A 20,548-nucleotide genomic window follows, 5' to 3' on the forward strand; every position below is an offset into this window, starting at 1 on the left:
ATAGAGATTCTGGGAACATCAGGAGTTGGGGGGAAATGAACTATATTCTGGTAATCCGACAACTGAACATAATGCGGTGGTACTTAAGGTATATTATGTCAGTCGGTTGCCCTCTGACACATTCTCATCAATGATAGAATGACATAAACTCTACTGTGGAAAGTCTAAACGTCAGAGGTATCAGATTCACATGGAATTGTTGTTAATTCAAATTTGTGAATATGAAATTATTTGTGAAGAGATGAAATGTAATTTTAGCTTCCAAATGAGAGATTTGGGTTTTCATAAATTTTGGCTTCTGCTCAACCAGGGCCCGCCCCTGTGAAGAGACATGGGTATAAACTTTCAGACACACCCCTCTCCCTCCACTATATAAGCCATTGACAAAAATATAAACTTCCTGTTCCGGGTACATTAGGAGGATGATCTGATGTCAGAATGGTTCAGATAATAACTACAGAACTAAGCCAACATCAGCATGGATGGTTGTGAATGGTATGAACTTTGAACTCGTATTCACTACAGAAGTGATACCTCCTAGCCGTTGAGTTAGCAACAGCTGCTACAAACGCAGGTTAGGAAGGACAGTCAGAAGTATCCCGTCTACTCCACAACGACGTTACCACATATCCAGTGACCACCAGAGACATTCTTCAAAGGACAGAGGACTCGGGTTGGCGATACGGTCTTCCATCTACCACCAACCTACTGAAGCGCAGCTCAGAGTAAAATATTTATTGCATTTTCCTTTTCAATGGGCGGTAATTTAGAATGCATAAGATACTGTATTTACGATAGCACAGCTCGCCTAGTTTCCAGTCTCCCGCGCTTTCACTAAAACTCGCCCCTTCCCTTTGTGTAACAAGCTGTCATATCTATTCCGCCCGCTAGGACGTTTTCCTTTATGACGGCCATTTTTAATCAAGTTATGATTTAATTGTGTATGTGTGTTCTGTGTGATTAATCTCTTCCGGTTAACAAAGGGGTTTTCTTATGTCACATCAGTTATAGTAGGGAGAGGGAAAAAGGGGGAAAGAGGTATTTATGACTGTCATAAACCTACCCCCAGGCCAACGTCATGACACTGCCTTGTTCAGGGGCAGAACGACATATTTTTACCTTGTCAGCTCAGGGATTCAATCCAGCAACCTTTCGGTTACTGGCCCAATGCTCTAACCACTAGGCTACTTCTTTAGACCTGGCTCAAATAAACAATGGATTTTTGTGATGGTGTAGGCCAGGTATTCCCAAACTGGTATACCCCCAGGGGTACGCGCAATGCTGTCGGGGGTATGGCAAATAAACATGTGATTCACTTTTAAAACCAAAAAATAATACTATTTTATTTTTTATTTTTATGTCTTCACATTTTCAAACTGTCCATTTATATTTTCCAATGGGGCTAAACATTGGGGCCTCGTTTCACTGCCAAAAAGAAAATTAAACCATCTAGTGTTCAGCGAAATCACAACACAATGTCAAATACAGGTAGCCTAGTCAAATAATTAACATCCAATCACATTAACCATTACTCTCTCGCAGGAATTCCACTAACGGTCCGTATGCAGCCAAACGTAGCTGCTGCTCATTCTGTTTGCTCGAAAATTGATAAAGGGTTAAAAAAAAGTAAGGTACTGCTACTACCAGCAGTACTACACCTGCTACCAGCARTACTACATCGGCACATGTCRACGACACAAGTTGTTCTGCTTCCACGAGTACATCCAATGCTAGCATCAGTAATTCTACATTTGTTGTTAGCCCAGCTAGCATGGACACTGACAGTTATGAATCTGATGCAGCCGAAGAGCTACTGCCCCCTTACCCGGGAAAGSACGAACAACAGACAGGGACGTTGGACCATCAAAGAGGCGCAAATATGATGAGAACTACATTGATTTGGGGTTCACTTATACTGGGAGTAGTGCCTTTCCTCAGCCACAGTGTGTTATATGTGCAAAAGTACTATCGCACAACTCGATGAAACCTTCACTCTTATGCAGACATTTAGAAACAAAACATGCCAATTTGAAAAGATAAGCCACGGGAGTTTTTTGAGCGAGAATTAAGACGACTTCAATTAGTAAGACATGTATAAAAGCAACAGATACCATTAATAAGAAGGGGCTAGTAGCGTCTTACATGGTGAGCTACCGAGTGGCTAGGACAGGCAAGCCCCAAACTATTGTGGAGGACTTAATTATTCCTGCTGCCGCGGATATGGATGGGACAATGCTGGGGGAAAAGGCCCAAAAGAACTATACAACGCATCAGTGACATGGCAGGAGATGTTTTAAAACAATTACTAATTTGCATACAAGCCAGTGAATTCTAAGCATTTCAGCTGGATGAGTCAACAGACGGGGTGGGCCTGGCACAGCTCCTGGTATATGTCCATTACATTTATGGGGTGTCAATTAAAGAAGACATCCTCTTCTGCAAACCACTGGAAACAAGGACAACAGGAGAGGATATTTTTAAGTATTGGACAGCTTTGTGACATCAAATGGACGTTGGTGGTCAATATGTGTTGGTATCTGTACYGATGGCGCAAAAKCCATGACAGGGAAATGTAGTGGACTGGTAACGCGTGTGCAAGCAGTTGCTGCCGATGCCACTTGGGTACACTGCAGAATCCACCAAGAGGCTCTTGCTGCCAAAGGAATGCCTGACAGCTTGAAAGACATTTTGGACAYGACAGTGAAAATGGTTAACTTTGTTAACCTGTTTGGGCTGCAGGGGCAGTATTGAGWAGCTCTGATAAAAGGTGCCCATTTCAAACGGCCTCGTACTCAATTCTTGCTCGTACAATATGCATATTATTATTACTATTGGATAGAAAACACTCTCTAGTTTCTAAAACCAATTTGAATTATATCTGTGAGTAAAACAGAACTCATTTGGCAGCAGACTTCCTGACCAGGAAGTGGAAAGTCTGAAAACGATGCTCTTTCTAGGGCCTGCCTATAAATGGGCATGATACGTATTAGTATACATGCACGTCATACACCTTCCACTAGATGTCAGAGGCAGTGAGAGAAGAATGGGGTGTTTATCTTGGTCTGAGGTGGAATGAATCCTCTTGGAATGACGTGTCACCCATTTCCTGTTTTCTGGAAAGCGCGAGGATGGACCTGGAATTGCCTTCTGAAAAGCTGTCGTTATAGGCGACTACTATCTCCGGCTTTGATTTTATTTGATACATGTCACAATATCATCGTAAAGTATGTTTTTCAATATAGTTTTATTAGATTATTGAAATTTATTCGGGACGTTAGGGTGTTGCTTTGTCTGCGTTTGTTCAGGAAGGAGAGCTTCGCGCCACTTGGCTAGTGTGCTTGCTAATTCAAGGGGACAAAGGACGTTCTAAATCCAAAAATGATTGTTCTGGACAAAGGACCCCTTGTACAACATTCTGATGGAAGCTCATCAAAAGTAGGACCCATTTTATGATGCTATTTCAAATATCTGTCGAACTGTGTACTATTAGTTTTGCGCCCAGGTTTTTGGCACTATCTCGCCATAACGTAAGCCTTATGTCGTAATGAAGTTATTTTTAGAATTCTAAACCTGCGATTGCATTAAGAACTAGTGTATCTATCATTTCCTATACAACATGTATTTTTTAGTCATGTTTATAAATAGTTATTTGGTCAGAATATGTGAGTGTCAGATATATCCGACGTTGTGGGAAAAGCTGCTACGTTAGCACAATGTATAACCACTGATTTCAGCTCTAAATATGCACATTTTCGAACAAAACATAAGTGTATGTATAACCTGATGTTATAGGACTGTCATCTGATGAAGCTTATCAAGGTTAGTCAAATTATATATCTTTTGCTGGTTTGTTACGATCGCTAACTTTTGCTGCTGGGAAATGGCTTGTTTTTCTGGCTATTGTGGTAAGCTAATATAATGCTATATTATTAATTATTTTATATTTATATTAATAAATATAATAAATTATATTAATAAATCGGAAATATTGGCTGGAATCACTAGATGCCTGTCTTTCATTTGCTGTACACCATGTATTTTTCAGAAATGTTTTATGATGAGTATTTAGGTATTTGACGTTGTGTCTGTAATTACTCTGGCTGCTTCGGTGCTATTTCTGACGGTAGCTGTGATGGTAGCAGCAATGTAAAACTGATTATTACCTCAAATATGCACATTTTTCGAACAAAACATAGATTTATTGTGTAACATGTTATAGGACTGTCATCTGATGAAGTTGTTTCTTCAACTTCTGATGAAGTTGTTAGTTTGGTTGGATCTTGGTTAGTTATTGTGGTTTTGTGCATGCTACCTGTGCTGTGAAAAATGTCTGTCCTTTTTTGTATTTGGTGGTGAGCTAACATAAATATACGTGGTGTTTTCGCTGTAAAAAATCGAACATGTTGGCTGGATTCACAAGATGTTTATCTTTCAAAGCTGTATTGGACTTGTTAGTGTGAAAGTTAAATATTTCTAAAAAATATATTTTGAATTTCGCGCCCTGCACTTGAGCTGGCTGTTGTCATAAGTGTACCGGCGTCGGGCTTGCAGCCTGAAGAAGTTTAAAAGCAAGGTCCCTGAACTCTCGTGTATTTTCTGCACTATGCAATGTTATGGGCAGCGACCATGTAACGCTTTTACAACATAGAAGTGTGCTGGTTATCAAGGGGCAAAGTACTGACACGTTTTTTAAATTGAGAGACGAGCTTAAAGTTTTCTTTACTGACCATCATTTTCTCTTCTCTGACCGCTTGCATGATGACGGGTTTCTCACACGACTGGCCTATCTGGATGATGTTTTTTCTCGCCTGAATGATCTGAATCTAGGATAACAGGGACTCTCTGTCAGGATTTGGCCAGGATTGTTCAGGTTTGGTCACTAGATGTCCCCATTGTGCTTTTTTGACCTTTTGTTTTTTCCCTTGTTCCAGTTATTATTTGCACCTGTGCCTCATTTCCCTTGAAAGTATTTAACCCTTAGTGTTCCTCAGTTCTTTGCTCTGTGTTTGTATGTTAGCACCCAGCCCCAGCCATGCTGTGAACATTTGTTTCTCTAGTTGGATTTTCTTGAGGTACTCTGGTTTTGTTCTTGTTTATTTTTGATTATTCTTTTGAGGTTTGTTTTTTCCCTGCTGTTCTTACCACTTTGTGGATTTTCCTTGTGTCTTGGAGGATTACATTTTTTCTCTTGGAATTACTTTTGACGTTGTGGATTTATATTTTTGGCCTGAAGATCTTTTCCTTTTTACTTTATTAAACCACCGTCTCTAGTACTGCTGTGTCTGCCTCATCTTCTGGGTTCTGCCGACTATTAGTGGCTCAGTTTACTAAGTGACTGTTTCTCACACCGGGTCCTGACACTCTCCACAACTAYATTCAATGTGCGGACAAAATTGTGGCTATGATTAAGAAGTTGGAGCTMTTCTCTGTCTGCATTAACAAGGACAACACACAGGTCTTTCCATCATTGTATGATTTTTTGTGTGCAAATTAACTCAAGCTTACGGACAATGTCAAATGTGATCTAGCGAAGCACCTGAGTGAGTTGGGTGCGCAATTATGCTGGTACATTCCCGAAATGGATGACACACACAACTGGATTTGTTATCCCTTTCATGCCCTGCCTCCAGTCCACTTACCGATATCTGAACAAGAGAGCCTCATCGAAATTGCAACAAGCGGTTCTGTGAAAATTGAATTTAATCAGAAGCCACTGCCAGATTTCTGGATTGTGCTGCGCTCAGAGTATCATGTCTTGATAAATCGCGCTGTTAAGACACTGATGCCCTTTGCAACCACGTACATATGTGAGAGTGGATTCTCAGCCCTCACTAGCATGAAAACTAAATACAGGCACAGACTGTGTGTGGAAAACGATTTAAGACTGAGACACTCTCCAATACAACCCAACATTGTATCCTTTCAAGCACACCCTTCTCATTAACCTGTKGTGAGTTATTCACAATTTTTGATGAACAAATTAAGTTTTATATGTAAGATGGCTAAATAAAGAGCAAAATGATTGATTATTATTATGTTATTATTTGTGCCCTGGTCCTATAAGAGCTCTTTGTCACTTCCCATGAGCTGGGTTGTGTCAAAAACTCACACTCATTCTTATGTTTATTAAATGTATCGTATAGTGTGTGTGTGGCAGGCATACAATGATGGCAAAAAACAACATTTGAGAGTGCGCTGACCCTGTTGCTAGAGGGGGTACGCAGCTGGAGGTTGAATGTTTGAAGGGGTACGGGACTATAGAATGTTTGGGAACCACTGTAGGCTATATTAAATGGATTTATTATACTTTTTAAAAAGCAGATGTTCTAAAGGTCTGCATCAGTGGCTTGTAGGCTATGAGTGGAAGCCAGGAGATGCTAAATGTGTTTATGTTCATTACGGTCAATTACCGTGAGACCGGCAGTTATTTCCTTGACAATCACCGGCTGACATAATCTCATGACCACCACAGCCCTAGTTGCACCCCCCCTTTTGCCCTCAGAAAAGCCTCAATTCATCGGGGCATGGTCTCTACAAGGTGTCGAAAGTGTTTGACAGGGATGCTGGCYCWTGTTGACTCCAATGTTTCCCACAGTTGTGTCAAGTTGGCTGGATGTCCTTTGGGTGGTGGACCATTCTTTTATACACACRGGAAACTGTTGAGCATCAAAAACGTAGAAATGTTGTAGTTCTTGACACAAACCGGTGCCCCTGGCACCTACTACCATACCGCATTCAAAGGCACTTTTGTATTGCCCATTCACCCTCTGAATACACAATCCATTTCTCAAGGCTTTCACCCTGATTGATCATAGCTTTCACCTGGATTCACCTGGTCAGTCTACAGCGCATTCGGAAAGTATTCAGACCCCTTCACTTTTTCCACATTTTGTTATGTTAMAGCCTAATTCTAAAATTCATTCAACTATGTTCCCTCCCTCTACACACAATATCCCATAATGACAAAGCAAAAACAGGTTTTTAGAATAATAAAAAAAGAAATATCACATTAATATGTATTCAGACCATTTACTCAGGACTTTGTTGAAGCACCTTTGGCAGCGATTACAGCCTCGAGTCTCCTTGGGTATGATGCTACAAGCTTGGCACACCTGTATTTGGGGAGTTTATCCCATTCTTCTCTGCAGATCCTCTCAAGCTCTGTCAGGTTGGATGGGGAGCGTCGCTGCACAGCTATTTTCAGGTCTCTCCAGAGATGTTAGATCGGGTTCAATTCTGGGCTCTGGCTGGGCCASTCTAGGACATTCAGAGACTTGTCCCGAAGCCACTCCTGCATTATCTTGGCTGTGTGCTTAGGGTTGTTGTCCTGCTGGAAGGTGAACCTTCTCCCCAATATGAGGTCATCCAGACGTGACGCTTGGCATTCAGGCCAAAGTGTTCAATCTTGGTTTCATCAGACCAGAGAATMTAATTTCTCATGGTCTGAGAGTCCTTTAGGTACCTTTTGGCAAACTCCAAGCGGGCAGTTGTGTGCCTTTTACTGAGGAGTGGCTTCCGTCTGGCCACTCTACTATAAAGGCTTGATTGGTGTAGTGCTGCAGAGATGGTTGTCCTTCTGGAAGGCTCTCCCATCTCCAAAGAGGAACTCTGGAGCTCTGTTAGACTGACCATTGGGTTCTTTGTCACCTCCCTAACCAAGGTCCTTCTCCCCGACTGCTCAGTTTGGCCAGGCAACCAGCTCTAGGAAGAGTCTTGGTGGGTCCAAACTCTTTCCATTTAGGAATGATGGAGGCCACTGTGTTCTTTGGGACATTCAATGCTGCAGAGCATTTTCGGAACCCTTCCCAGCTCTGTAGCTCGACACAATCCTGTCTCGAAGCTCTAAGGACAATTCCTTCGACCTCATGGCTTGGTTTTTGCTCTGACATGCACTGTTAGCTGTGGACCTTATATAGACAGGTGTGTACCTTTCCAAATCATGTCTAATCAATTTAATTTATCAAGTTGTAGAAACATCTCAATGGTTGATCAATGGAAACAGGATGCACCTGAGCTCAATGTTGAGTCTCATATCAAAGGGTCTGAATACTTGTGTAAATAAGGTAATGCTATGTGTGCAGGCTTTTCTTTCTATGGGACTATTCCCAACTACTCTATTTTGAGTTGCATTATGTAGCCATTGACAAGGCTGCAATCTGAAATCACATGTAGGGGGCCATTTCCAGGATTCTTGTTGGAGTGGCCTTCATGGTTTTGTTCATATGTGACATCCTTTCAGAGAGCAAAATGGAATCTTAACAATCCCATTGTGCTTCAAAGGACAATTCCAATCCAATGTTATGACATTCAGACGKTCAAGCTTGAAGGATGCACAAATATTATGTATGGCAGGATAGAACAGCGGCGTCTGGTAAGACAAGGGGCGGCGGACTATGTATTTTTGTAAATAACAGCTAGTGCACGATATCTAAGGACGTCTCGAGCTATTGCTCACCTGAGGTAGAGTATCTCATGATAAGCTGTAGACCACAATACCTACCGAAATAGTTTTCATCTGTATTCTTCGTAACTGTTTACWTACCACCACAGTCAGAGGCTGGTACTAAGACAGCATTGAATGAGCTGAATTCCGCCACAAGCAAACAAGAAAATGCTTACCCAGAGGCAGCGCTCCTAGTAGCCGGGGACTTTAATGCAGGGAAACTTAAATCCGTTTTACCAAATTTCTATCAGCATGTTAAATGTGCAACCAGAGGGAAAAAACTCTGTACCACCAACACTTCACACACAGAGATGCATACAAAGGCCTCCCTTGCCCTCCATTTGGCAAATATGACCATAATTCTATCCTCCTGATTCCTGCTTACAAGCAAAAATTAAAGCAGGAAGCCACAGTGACTAGATCAATAAAAAAATGGTCAGATGAAGCAGATGCTAAGCTACAGGACTGTTTTGCTAGCACAGACTGGAATWTGTTCCGGGATTCCTCCGGTGGCATTGAGGAGTACATCACAACAGTCATTGGCTTCATCCATAAGTGCATCGATGACGTCATCCCCACAGTGACAATACGTACATACCCCAACCAGAAGCCATGGATTACAGGCAGCATCAGTAAGATCGAATTGTACTATACCAGCTCTGATGCTCGTCGGATGTGGCAGGGCTTGAAACCATTACAGACTACAAAGGGAATCACAGCCAAGAGACACGAGCCTACCAGACGAACTAAACTACTTCYATGCTCGCTTCAAGGCAAATAACACTGAAACATGCATGAGAGCACCAGCTGTTCCGGAAGACTGTGTGATCACGCTCTCCGCAGCCGATGTGAGTAAGACCTTTAAACAGGTCAACATTCACAGGCCTTCTGGATTACCAGGAAGCATAATGCGAGCATGCTCTGACCAAATGACAAGTGTCTTGACTGACATTTTCAACCTCTCCATGTCCGAATCTGTAATACCAATATGTTTTAAGCAGACCACCATAGTGCCTGTGCCCAAGAACACTAAGGTAACCTGCCTAAATGACTACCGACCCGTAGCACTCACGTCTGTAGCCATGAAGTGYATTGAAAGGCTGGTCATGGCTCACATCAACACCATCATCCCAGAAACCCTAGACCCACTCCAACTTGCATACCACCCCAACAGATCCACAGATGATGCAATCTCTATTGCACTCCACACTGCCCTTTCCCACCTGGACAAAAGGAACACCTATGTGAGAATGCTATTCATTGACTACAGCTCAGCGTTCAACACCATAGTGCCCTGAAAGCTCATCAATAAGCTAAGGACCCTGGGCCTCCCGGGTGGCGCAGTGGTCTAAGGCACTGCATCGCAGACTCATGTGGCGGGCYGRMCRSRKTGCACGCTGACCAGGTTGCTAGGTTTACGGTGTTTCCTCCGACACATTGGTGCGKCTGGCTTCCGGGTTGGATGCGCGCTGTGTTAAGAAGCAATGCGGCTCGGTTGGGTTGTGTTTCGGAGGACGCATGGCTCTCGACCTTCGTCATTCGAGCCCGTACGGRAGCTGTAGCGATGAGACAAGACAGTAACTACTAACAATTGGATACCACGAAAAAGGGAGTAAAAAATTTAATAAAAAAATAAGCTAAGGACTGGGACTAAACACCTCCCTCTGCAACTGCAGATAGTGAGGGATGGTAACAACACATCCGCCAAGCTGATCCTCTACACAGGGGCCCCTCAGGGGTGCGTGCTCAGTCCTGTTCACAAGAGGGGACTGAGCTGCACGGCCAGGCACGACTCCAACACATCATTCAATTTTCCGATAACACAACAGTGTCTGATCACTGACAACGAAGAGGAGGTCAGAGACCTCTCCCTCAAYGTGATCAAGACAAAGGAGATGATTGTGGACTACAGGAAAAAGAGAGCACGCCCCCATTCTCATCGACAGGGCTGCAGTGGAGCAGATTGAGAGCTTCAAGTTCCTTGGTGTCCACATCACCAACAAACTAACAAGGTCCAAGCACACCAAGACAGTCGTGAAGAGGGCACGACAAAACCTATTCCCCCGCAGGAGACTGAATAGATTTGGCATGGGTCTTCAGATCGTCAAAAGGTTCTACAGCTGCACCTTCGAGAGCATCCTGACGGGTAGCATCATATGGCAACTGCTCGGCCTCCGACCGCAAGGCACTACAGAGGGTAGTGTGAATGGCCCAGTACATCAACAGGGCCAAGCTTCCTGCCATCCAGTACCTCTATACCAGGTGTCAGAGGAAGGCCCTAAAAAATGTCAAAGACTCCAGCCACCCTAGTCATAAACTTTTCTCTCTGCTACCGCACGGCAAGCGGTACCGGAGCGACAAGTCTAGGTCCAAGAGGCTTCTAAACAGCTTCTACTCCCAAGCCATAAGACTCCTGAACATCTAGTCAAATGGCTACCCAGACTATTTGCATTGCCCCCCCCCCCCCCTTACACCACTGCTACTCTCTGTTGTCATCTATGCATTTAGTCACTTTAATAACTTTACCTACATCTACATACTACCTCAACTAACCGGTGCCCCCGCACATTGACTCTGTATCGGTACCCCCCTGTATATGGTCTCGCTATTGTTATTTTAATGTTGCTCTTTAATTACTTGTTACTTTTATATCTTATTCTTATCCGTATTTTTTTTTTTAACTGCATTGTTGATTAGGGGCTCGTAATTAAGCATTTCACTGTAAAGGTCAACACCTGTTGTATTTGGCGCATGTGACTAATACAATTTGATTTGATTTGATTTATTGCATAAATTTTGCGAATCAACAAATCATTCCCATAAAAATTCTGACATGAATGTTCCGAGTGGGGCCGTGTCATCAATATTCATCAATATGCATTGCGTCGTTCCTTATAATGAAAGTCATAGCCACAATGTTGGGCCCACTCAGCACAGTCACAGCACAGAGGGTACACCACTCTGGCAATAATACAGTAGGTTAATTTATCATAACACATGATGATTAATTTACTACTCAGATGCTACACATCTACTGCAGCCATGACTCATATTGGATATTATATTAATAAAAGGCAAGTCCACAACACAGAAGAATATGTCTCCCTGATATTAAACATAATATACTGTATTTTTTATTATACTGTACAAAATTCTTGTAGTCTGTTCCACAGCAACAGCAGAGTATTTTTCTACGCTATTAAACTTAATATAGTTTTGATTACATATTGTTGTCCACCCCAAAATCCACAAATGAGTAGGAGATTGGAAAGATCCTAGAGAAATACTTGGAATCATAAGTAAAGTAAGGCTTAGGTCCGGTATAACACACATTGAATATTAATATTAACACTCACGGGGACAACTTTGGTTTGGAATATATGCCAGCCTGTGCCTAAGTGATAAAAGGTGTTGGGCCAGCCATAAAAAATCATTGATCATTTCAAATTCTTGCATATTCTTTCTTTTTTTCTTTTTTTCGCCAGAGGCCTGCATAGCCGAATATAAAAAATCTTATTTCATTACATTTAAAGGAGTAATGACTGAATATACACTACCCTTCAACATTTTGGGGTCACTTAGAAATGTCCTTGTTCTTGAAAGAAAAGCCATTTTCTTCCATTAAAATAACATCAAATTGATCAGAAATACAGTGTAGAAATTGTTAATGTTGTAAATGACTATTGTAGCTGGAAACTGCAGATTTTTTATGGAATATCTACATAGGCGTACAGAGGCCCATTATCAGCAACCATCACTCCTGTGTTACAATGGCACGTTGTGTTAGCTAATCCAAGTTTATTATTTTAAAAGGCTAATTGATCATTAGAAAACCCTTTTGCAATTATGTTAGCACAGCTGAAAACTGTTGTTCTGATTAAAGAAGCAATAAAACTGGCCTTCATTAGACTAGTTGAGTATCTGGAGCATCAGCAGTTGTGGGTTCGATTACAGGCTCAAAATGGCCAGAAACAAAKAACTTTCTTCTGAAACTCATCAGTCTATTCTTGTTCTGAGAAATGAAGGCTATTCCATGCAAGACATTTCCAAGAAACTGAAGATCTCGTACAACGCTGTGTTCTACTCCCTTCACAGAACAGTGCAAACTGGGTTTTCTAATGATCAATTAGCCTTTTAAAATTATAAACTTGGATTAGCTAACACAACGTGCCATTGCAACACAGGATTGATGGTTGCTGATAATGGGCCTTTGTACGCCTATGTAGATATTCCATAAAAGATCTGCCGTTTCCAGCTACAATAGTAATTTACAACATTAACAATGTCTACACTGTATTTCAGACCAATTTGATGTTATTTTAATGGACTAGCTTTTCTTTCAAGAACAAGGACATTTCCAAGTGACCCCAAACTTTTGAAGGGTAGTGTACATGCAGTGTACTGTATGTCCAGGTTGAACCCAGGTTATTAAATTGGGCCAGTATCTAATGTATAGAAAGTCCTACTTTCCAGATCTTGGTTCGAATACTATTTTAAAACGTTCAACTATATTGAGAGTTCACTTTAAGTTGCCTCGAGTGCCAGGTGGGGGAGGTTTGCTGTTTTGGAACTTCTCTATTGGTTCTGTTAAGCCAGGCGAGCTCAATCAAGTCAAGATAAAGTATTTGAAATTATTTGAAATAGTATTTGAACCCAGGTCTGTACTGCCTAGCATCATACTGTGCCACTCACCGAACTAGACAATGGTTGAGTATGTGACACAGCTTATTTCTGAGAGGCAGACAGGTGACAGAGAAAGAGAATGGTGAGCAGTGGACTGCAGAGAAGAAGCTGTTCAGTCCTGCTGCTGAAAACATGATTGATGAAGTCATTATATGGTCAATGTCCCACAGTTTAAAGTGGTATACCTAAGATAATGTACTCTGCTTGCTTTTGAAAGGAAATGGACATTGAAATACATTACTATTTTGACCTTACAAGGGATATGTTATGGGACAGATACTATGATAAAGATACCTCTTCTGTAGTCACAAGGTTGATCCTATAGATTAGGGGCAGYTCTTACTTGAAGATACACGTGTGACTTTGTCTAAATCAATTTAGCAAATGTAGATTAAATTGCATCACTTCAATAAGCCTTTTGTCTCAAAGAAGCAGCACAGCAATGTTCAGAACCATCCATTWAAAAAAATCTAAGCCACGCTGAACACAACATGTTCCACATTAATGAAAACATTGCCAATATTAGCCTTTTTTTAACAACTCCCAAGTCAATATGACCTTTGAGTCTTCAGTACAACGCCAACTTCCAGCCCCTGGTGCAGTGTAACTGCGGTGCAGTGTCTCACGTTCTGTTAACACCATCTGTCCTCCTACTTCCCCCCCCCTCCCTCACTATCTCTCTCTCTCTCTCAATTCAAATCAAGAGGCTTTATTGGCATGGGAAACATATGTTTACATTGCCAAAGCAAGTGAAATGGATAAACAATAAAAAGTGAACAGTAAATATTACACTCACACAAGTTCCAAAATAATAGAGACATTTCAAATGTCATATTATGTCTATATACATTTAAAGTACAAAAAGGAAAATAAATAAACATAAATATGGGTTGTATGGGCTCCTGAGTGGCGCAGCCGTCTAAGGCACTGCATCTCAGTGCTAGAGACGTCACTACAGACCCTGGTTAGATTCCAGGCTGTATCACAACTGGCTGTGATTGGGAGTCCCGTAGGGCGGTGCATAATTGGCCCAGAGTCGTTAGGGTTTGKCCAGAGTAGGCCGTCATTGTAAATAAGAATATGTGTCTCTAATATCGTCATACATTTGGCAGAAGGTTAGGAAGTACAGCTCAGTTTCCACCTTATTTTGTGGGCAGAGTGCACATAGCCTGTCTTCTCTTGAGAGCCAGGTCTGCCTACGGCAACCTTTCTCAATAGCAAGGCTATGCTCACTGAGTCTGTACATAGTCAAAGCGTTCCTTAATTTTGGGTCAGTCACAGTGGTCAGGTATTCTGCCACTGTGTACTCTCTGTTTAGGGCAAAATAGCATTCTAGTTTGCTCTGTTTTCTTATTAATTATTTCCAATGTGTCAAGTAATTATCTTTTTGTTTTCTCATGATTTGGTTTGGTCTAATTGTGTTGCTGTCCTGGGGCTCTGTGGGATCTGTTTGTGTTTGTGAACAGAGCCCCAGGACCAGCTTGCTTAGGGGACTCTTCTCCAGGTTCATCTCTCTGTGGGTGATGGCTTTGCTACGGAAGGTTTGGGAATCACTTCCTTTTAGGTGGTTGAAGAATTTGACGTCTCTTTTCTAGATTTTATTCTCTCTCTCTCTCTCTCTCTCTCTCTCTCTCTCTCTCTCTCTCTCTCTCTCTCTCTCTCTCTCTTCTCTCTCTCTCCCTCCTTCATTCTCTCACACAAAGTCATTATCAACACTGATCCCTGGGATTAAATTACCATTGTTTCTCATGTTTTATTCACATGCCAATAATAATGAAAAAGGTCTCTATTTCAAGATGGCAGAGGCTGAGGAGTGTGTATTTTCAGTGCGCATCACTCGCGGGGGGTTTACAGTAAGTGTGTGTACAGGGGAAAACACACACACCCACACCCCCACACTCAAATGCCTGCAGACAAAAGAGCGTGCCCATCAAATGGTTTTCTCTGCATTCCAATTGGACTTCATTTATATATTATGTAATATGACAATCACACGGCTCTCGCCTTTTTAAGTAAGAAAGATAGAGTAGGGGAGAGAGAGCTTGTTAGTGCTTTGAGAAATACTTGGAATCAGATTGTGCTTGCAGAGCTAGAGCTGCGTTGTCAAGTCAATAAAGTTTCAATTACGCTCTCAACTTGGATGTTTTTGCTAAAATTCCACTTCTCCCCTCACCTCAATCAGATATATTCAACATACATTTCAAAATTTGATGTTAACTTGATGCTCAAGTTTCCTTGGCAAAACACCAGTAATAAATCCCTGAGCCTTAAGAAAAAACAAAAGTAGCTTGATTCTCAAGAAACTCCATTGTAATCATCTTCACAACACTGCAGAGTCCTCTTGTTATGAAAGGCTAATGGAACAGGAATGATACAACACCTTGTGTCGGAACCTCACGACAGGTCGATAGGGTGGCGGCACGAATCCCTCCTCCTTGCCGGGCCTCCCCTCGACGACTCCCACTCCCGCTCCGAGGGAGACCATTCCCAACAAGAATGCCAGCGAGCACCATCTGGGTGTCTTCATTGGTCTGATCCTGTAAAAAAATAAAGTAAAGAGTAGTGAGCAGTTCGGTAGACCCCTTCGACCGTGGCTGCAGTTCAATATCGGTTGGGGGCCTAAGACCATAAATCAACCAAGCTGTAATTAGTGTAGACAATGGGCACTGCAAATATGTCGTTGGTTTAAACTAATGCTTTCAATAAGTGCCTCACACTCAACGAAGAAGATTAGATCTGCTTTGGAATCAAGTAAAGGGAAATAGGCAAATAAAGATAAAGGAAGACAAAAGAGTCAATGTATTAGGATAATGATGGTGATGAATTGGCATTAGTTAAAAATAAGTAACTGTGAGAGAGAACACATTGCTTAATACAAACATTTTCATTAGTTGCTGCAACATAGTAACATCCAAATGCTATTTACAGAAGATATAGTGGCACACCGGATAATTATTCCTACAGTATCTACTGTACTAAAGCAATAATGTCACATTCTGAATATCACTCGTCTTCAATTATTCATTATACAGTATGAAAACAAGTTTGACCTTGGCACGATGGYAATTAAACCAAACACCATGTGTGGAAAAAAACGATTTCCTTATTAAAAAGCTATTTCTKTGGAACCACGGAAAGAAACAACACAGGCTAACATAAAACAGCTTCAACATGTGTTTCAGTCACTGTTTTACAGTGTCTCTTTTTCCAATAGAACTACATGCGAGCTAAAGGTAGGACTGAGTGAAACACTGCCCGAACTTTGGTGAATGTCGCTGCTTTAAAGTCCTCCTCACATCACAAGCCTAGGATAACTGACATCAGGGGTATGACCCCGTTCCCCTGTTGTTCTGAGTWGTAGACATATCTCAACAACGCTGGCAGGGCTCGTGCCCACATGCTGTTTCCAAAGGTCAAGGGTCAAATTCACAAAAGCAATGTGTTACAAAGATCTGCTGTAAAACCAGGAAGTGTTCATAATGTGTTCTTGTGACTTGTTGGCTTCCTCTGCGCCTGCGGTAGGACACTGACGATGCCACTCTTTCTGGTTGAGGACAGARCAGACTTGGGTTCAAATACTATTTGAGATCATTTAAAATACTTTAGCTGGCCTTGACTGAGCTTGTCTGGTGCAATGGGACCAATAGAATAATTGCAAAAGTGCAAACCCCGGAACTCCAGGCAAGCTAAAGCAAACACTGGAACTCCAGGCAGACTAAAGCAAACACTGGAACTCCAGGCAGACTAAAGCAAACACTGGAACTCCAGGCAGACTAAAGCAAACACTGAAAGTATTTGAAAATGTTCAAAAAGTATTTGAATCCAGGTCTGGGCCATAGCACATCTCCCAGTGTCATCAATCTACTGTTTCCCCCTGGTGTCTAAATGTTAAATGGATTGGGGTGGGGTGGTATTTATAATAGATCCTGTGTCACAGACATGGACGAGATGGGTCCCATTATGTCTGCCGAAAACCAAACATTGTATTCCACAGTAAGAACCTCATACCAACAGTCAAGCATGGTGGTGGTAGTGCAATGGTTTGGGGATGCTTTGCTGCCATAGGACCTGGACGACTTGCCTGAACAACTACAGGAAGCATTTGGTTGGAGTCATTGCATCTAAAGGTGGCACAACCAGTTATTGAGTGTAAGGGGGAAATTACTTTTTCACACAGGAGAATTGGGTGTTGCATAACTTTGTTTATTAAATAAATAAGTATCCATTTTTTTGTTATTTGTAAACTCAGGTTCCCTTTATCTAATATTAGGTTTTGGTTGAAGATCTGCTAACATTCAGTTTGAAAAATATGCAAAACTAGAGAAATTCTGAAAAGGGGCAAATACTGTCACGTTCCTGACCTTATTTTTCCTTTGTTTAACTTTGTTTAGTTGGTCAGGACGTGAGCTGGGTGGGTAGTCTATGTTTTGTGTTTCTATGTTGGGGTTATATGGTTCTCAATTAGAGGCAGGTGTTTGACGTTTCCTCTGATTGAGAACCATATTAAGGTAGGGTGTTCTCACTGTTTGTTGGTGGGTGGTTGTCTTCCGTGTCTGTATGTCTACCACGCGGGACTGTTTCGTTTGTCGTTCGAACAGACCGCACGAACAGTCTGTTCCTGTTCGTGCGTTCTTCGTAGTTTGTAAGTTCTCAAGTCAGGTCTGTCTACATCGTTTATTTGTTTTGTAGGTTGTTAAAGTGTTTTCGTGTTTCGTTCTATCATTTAAATAAATCATTATGTCAAACTATCACGCTGCGCTTTGGTCCAATCCCTACTCCTCCTCTTCAGACGAAGAGGAGGAGAACGACCGTTACAAATACTGTATATTATTTTCATGCTGTCATTTTTTTGTAGAGGATAGCCATGTGCTGCGGGGATATTTATAATAACAATAAATTATTGGATTTATATACTGCTTTTTCCAGATGCTCCAACTGCTTGTGGTGCAAACTCACCTCATCCGCCACCAATGTCCTCTATGTTGCGTAAGCCTGCATCCCTTGATACTCATAACTCATTACTGATATGGTAATACTGTGGTTGCTGGTTAGATCATTCATTGATACAGTATATTACAGCATGGACTGTATGGATCATCCTTGTTCTACGCCACTGGTTTGATGTATAACATAAAGTGTATTATTGATTGAATAACAGGGTCCCAAAATATTTGTATAATAATCCAACCAATATATTTGTTATAGGGCTTAGATTTGATTAAGATTGATTCTGTTTCTTTTTATGCCAATGAAATTACAGCTGTTCCATGACAACTCCATTTTCATAACATTTGATTTCTTCCGGGAAGATGGCAAATGAAGTGCAACACTTTTAAAGTAAAACCCACATCCTTTTTTCATTTGATCAGAGGCTGCATTTGAGAGACAAATCGCAACTTAAGAGCCATGTGTGTTTGCGTGGGGAGCAAAGTGAGAGAGATTGAAAGTGGTGCCTCCACTTGGTGCCTCTGCTTCATGGCTATAAATCCAAGACAGCATGTCTAAGCTTCGGCATTGACTTTGAAATGATGACTACCTAGCACTCACAATGTACACAATACATCCCACTTTGACAGGTGCCCAGCAAAGCTCCATCTGCGCCCTTTTTTGCACTCCATAGAACCGGCAATGCATGACAACTGGAGAGACTATGGACTGTGATAGGAGGAGGGTTTTACTTATTACATGCATGTACGCACCAGTACACAGGGGTTCACTACAGCATGGGGTTTGTTTGTACTGTATGACCTCCTGTACATCGTTTAACCGTATTTGACCCTCTAACCTTGTAGGTTGAGGCAGAGACGTTAATATACATGATTTGACAAACACGGTTTGAGACTGAGGTTTTCTTCCATAGACATACTAAGAGGCAATTACATTTTTTGGGGCTGGCAAATCGCCCGTTGAGTGAACCTGGCTCAAAATACTGCATGTTTATGAGTCAGCTATATGCTTATCTCCCTATGTTGGTCTACATGTGTAGCGTTGCTATGGTGAGAAAGTGTTCTTTGTGAGATGGCTAGAGAGTATTGTTGAGACCAGGTATTCCCCCATGGGTATGCGCAATGCCGTCGGGGGTATGCCAAATAAAAATGTGATTCACATTATTTTTTTTATAAAACACACAAATGATTATTTTTTAAACAAAAAAASACAAATTCTTCACATTTTCAAGCAGTCCATTTAGTAAGGCCCGCGTCCATAGAGACACATACCAGCTCTACTACCAGCAGTACTACACCTGCACCTGTCGACGACACAAATTGTTCTGCTTCCACGAGCAAATCCAATGCTAGCATCAGTAATTCTACATTTGTTGTTAGCCCAGCTAGTATGGACACTGACAGTTATGAATCTGATGCAGCCGAAGATCTACTGCCCCCTTAYCCRGGAAAGCACCGAACAACAGACAGGGACATGGACCATCGAAGAGRCGCAAATATGATGACAACTATATTGATTTGGGGTTCACTTTTACTTTTACTGTGAGTAGTGCCTTTCCTCAGCCACAGTGTGTTAAGTGCAAAAGTATTATCTCACAACTCRATGAAACCTTCACTCYTGCGCAGACATTTAGAAACAAAACATGYCAATTTGAAAGATAAGCCACACAAGTTTTTGAGCGAGAATTAAGACGACTTCGAGTAGTAAGACATGTATAAAAGCAACAGATACCATTAATKAGATGCTACAAGCATCTTATATGGTGAGATACTGWGTGGCTAGGACAGGCAMGCCCTGCTTCCTGCTGCTGTGGATATGGCTGGGACAATGCTGGGAGAAAAGGCCAAAAAAACTATACAGACAATGCCTTCATCAAACAACACTGTTTCACGATGCATTAGTGACATGGCAGGAGATGTTTTGAAACAATTACTGCTTYGCATACAAGCCAGTGAATTCTAGGCGTTACAGCTGGATGAATCAACAGACATGGTGGGCCTGGCACAGCTCCTGGTWTATGTCCGTTATGTTTATGGGGTGTCAATTAAGGAAGGCATCCTCTTCTGCAAACCACTGGAAACCAGGACAACAGGAGAGGATATGTTTTAAGTACTGGACAGCTTTGTGACATCAAATGGATGTTGGTGGTCAAGATGTGTTGGTATCTGTACTGATGGTGCAAAAGCCATGACAGGGAGACGTAGTGGACTGGTAACGCGCGTGCAAGCAGTTGCTGCCGATGCCACTTGGGTACACTGCAGCATCCACCGAGAGGCTCTTGCTGCCAAAGGAATGCCTGACAGCTTGAAATACGTTTTGGACACGACAGTGAAAATGGTTAACTTTGTTAAAGCAAGGTCCCTGAACTCTCGTATATTTTCTGCACTATGCARTGATATGGGCAGCGACCATGTAACGCTTTTACAACATAGAAGTGTGCTGGTTATCAAGRGGCAAAGTACTGACACGTTTTTT

At 41.8% G+C, this 20,548-nt stretch overlaps 1 protein-coding gene across 1 annotated transcript in view; it reads right to left on the minus strand.

Annotated features, from left to right (window-relative positions):
* The window catches only part of LOC111965841 (follistatin-like 5), a 250,919-nt gene that overhangs the window by 216,778 nt on the left and 13,593 nt on the right, over positions 1 to 20,548 (minus strand). Inside the window, 1 exon segment of the mRNA XM_070444249.1 lies at positions 15,507 to 15,663. Within this exon segment, the coding sequence (XP_070300350.1) occupies positions 15,507 to 15,663 (157 nt within the window).

This window comes from Salvelinus sp. IW2-2015, linkage group LG6.2 (genome assembly GCF_002910315.2).
Source record: "Salvelinus sp. IW2-2015 linkage group LG6.2, ASM291031v2, whole genome shotgun sequence".
Lineage (NCBI taxonomy): Eukaryota > Metazoa > Chordata > Actinopteri > Salmoniformes > Salmonidae > Salvelinus > Salvelinus sp. IW2-2015.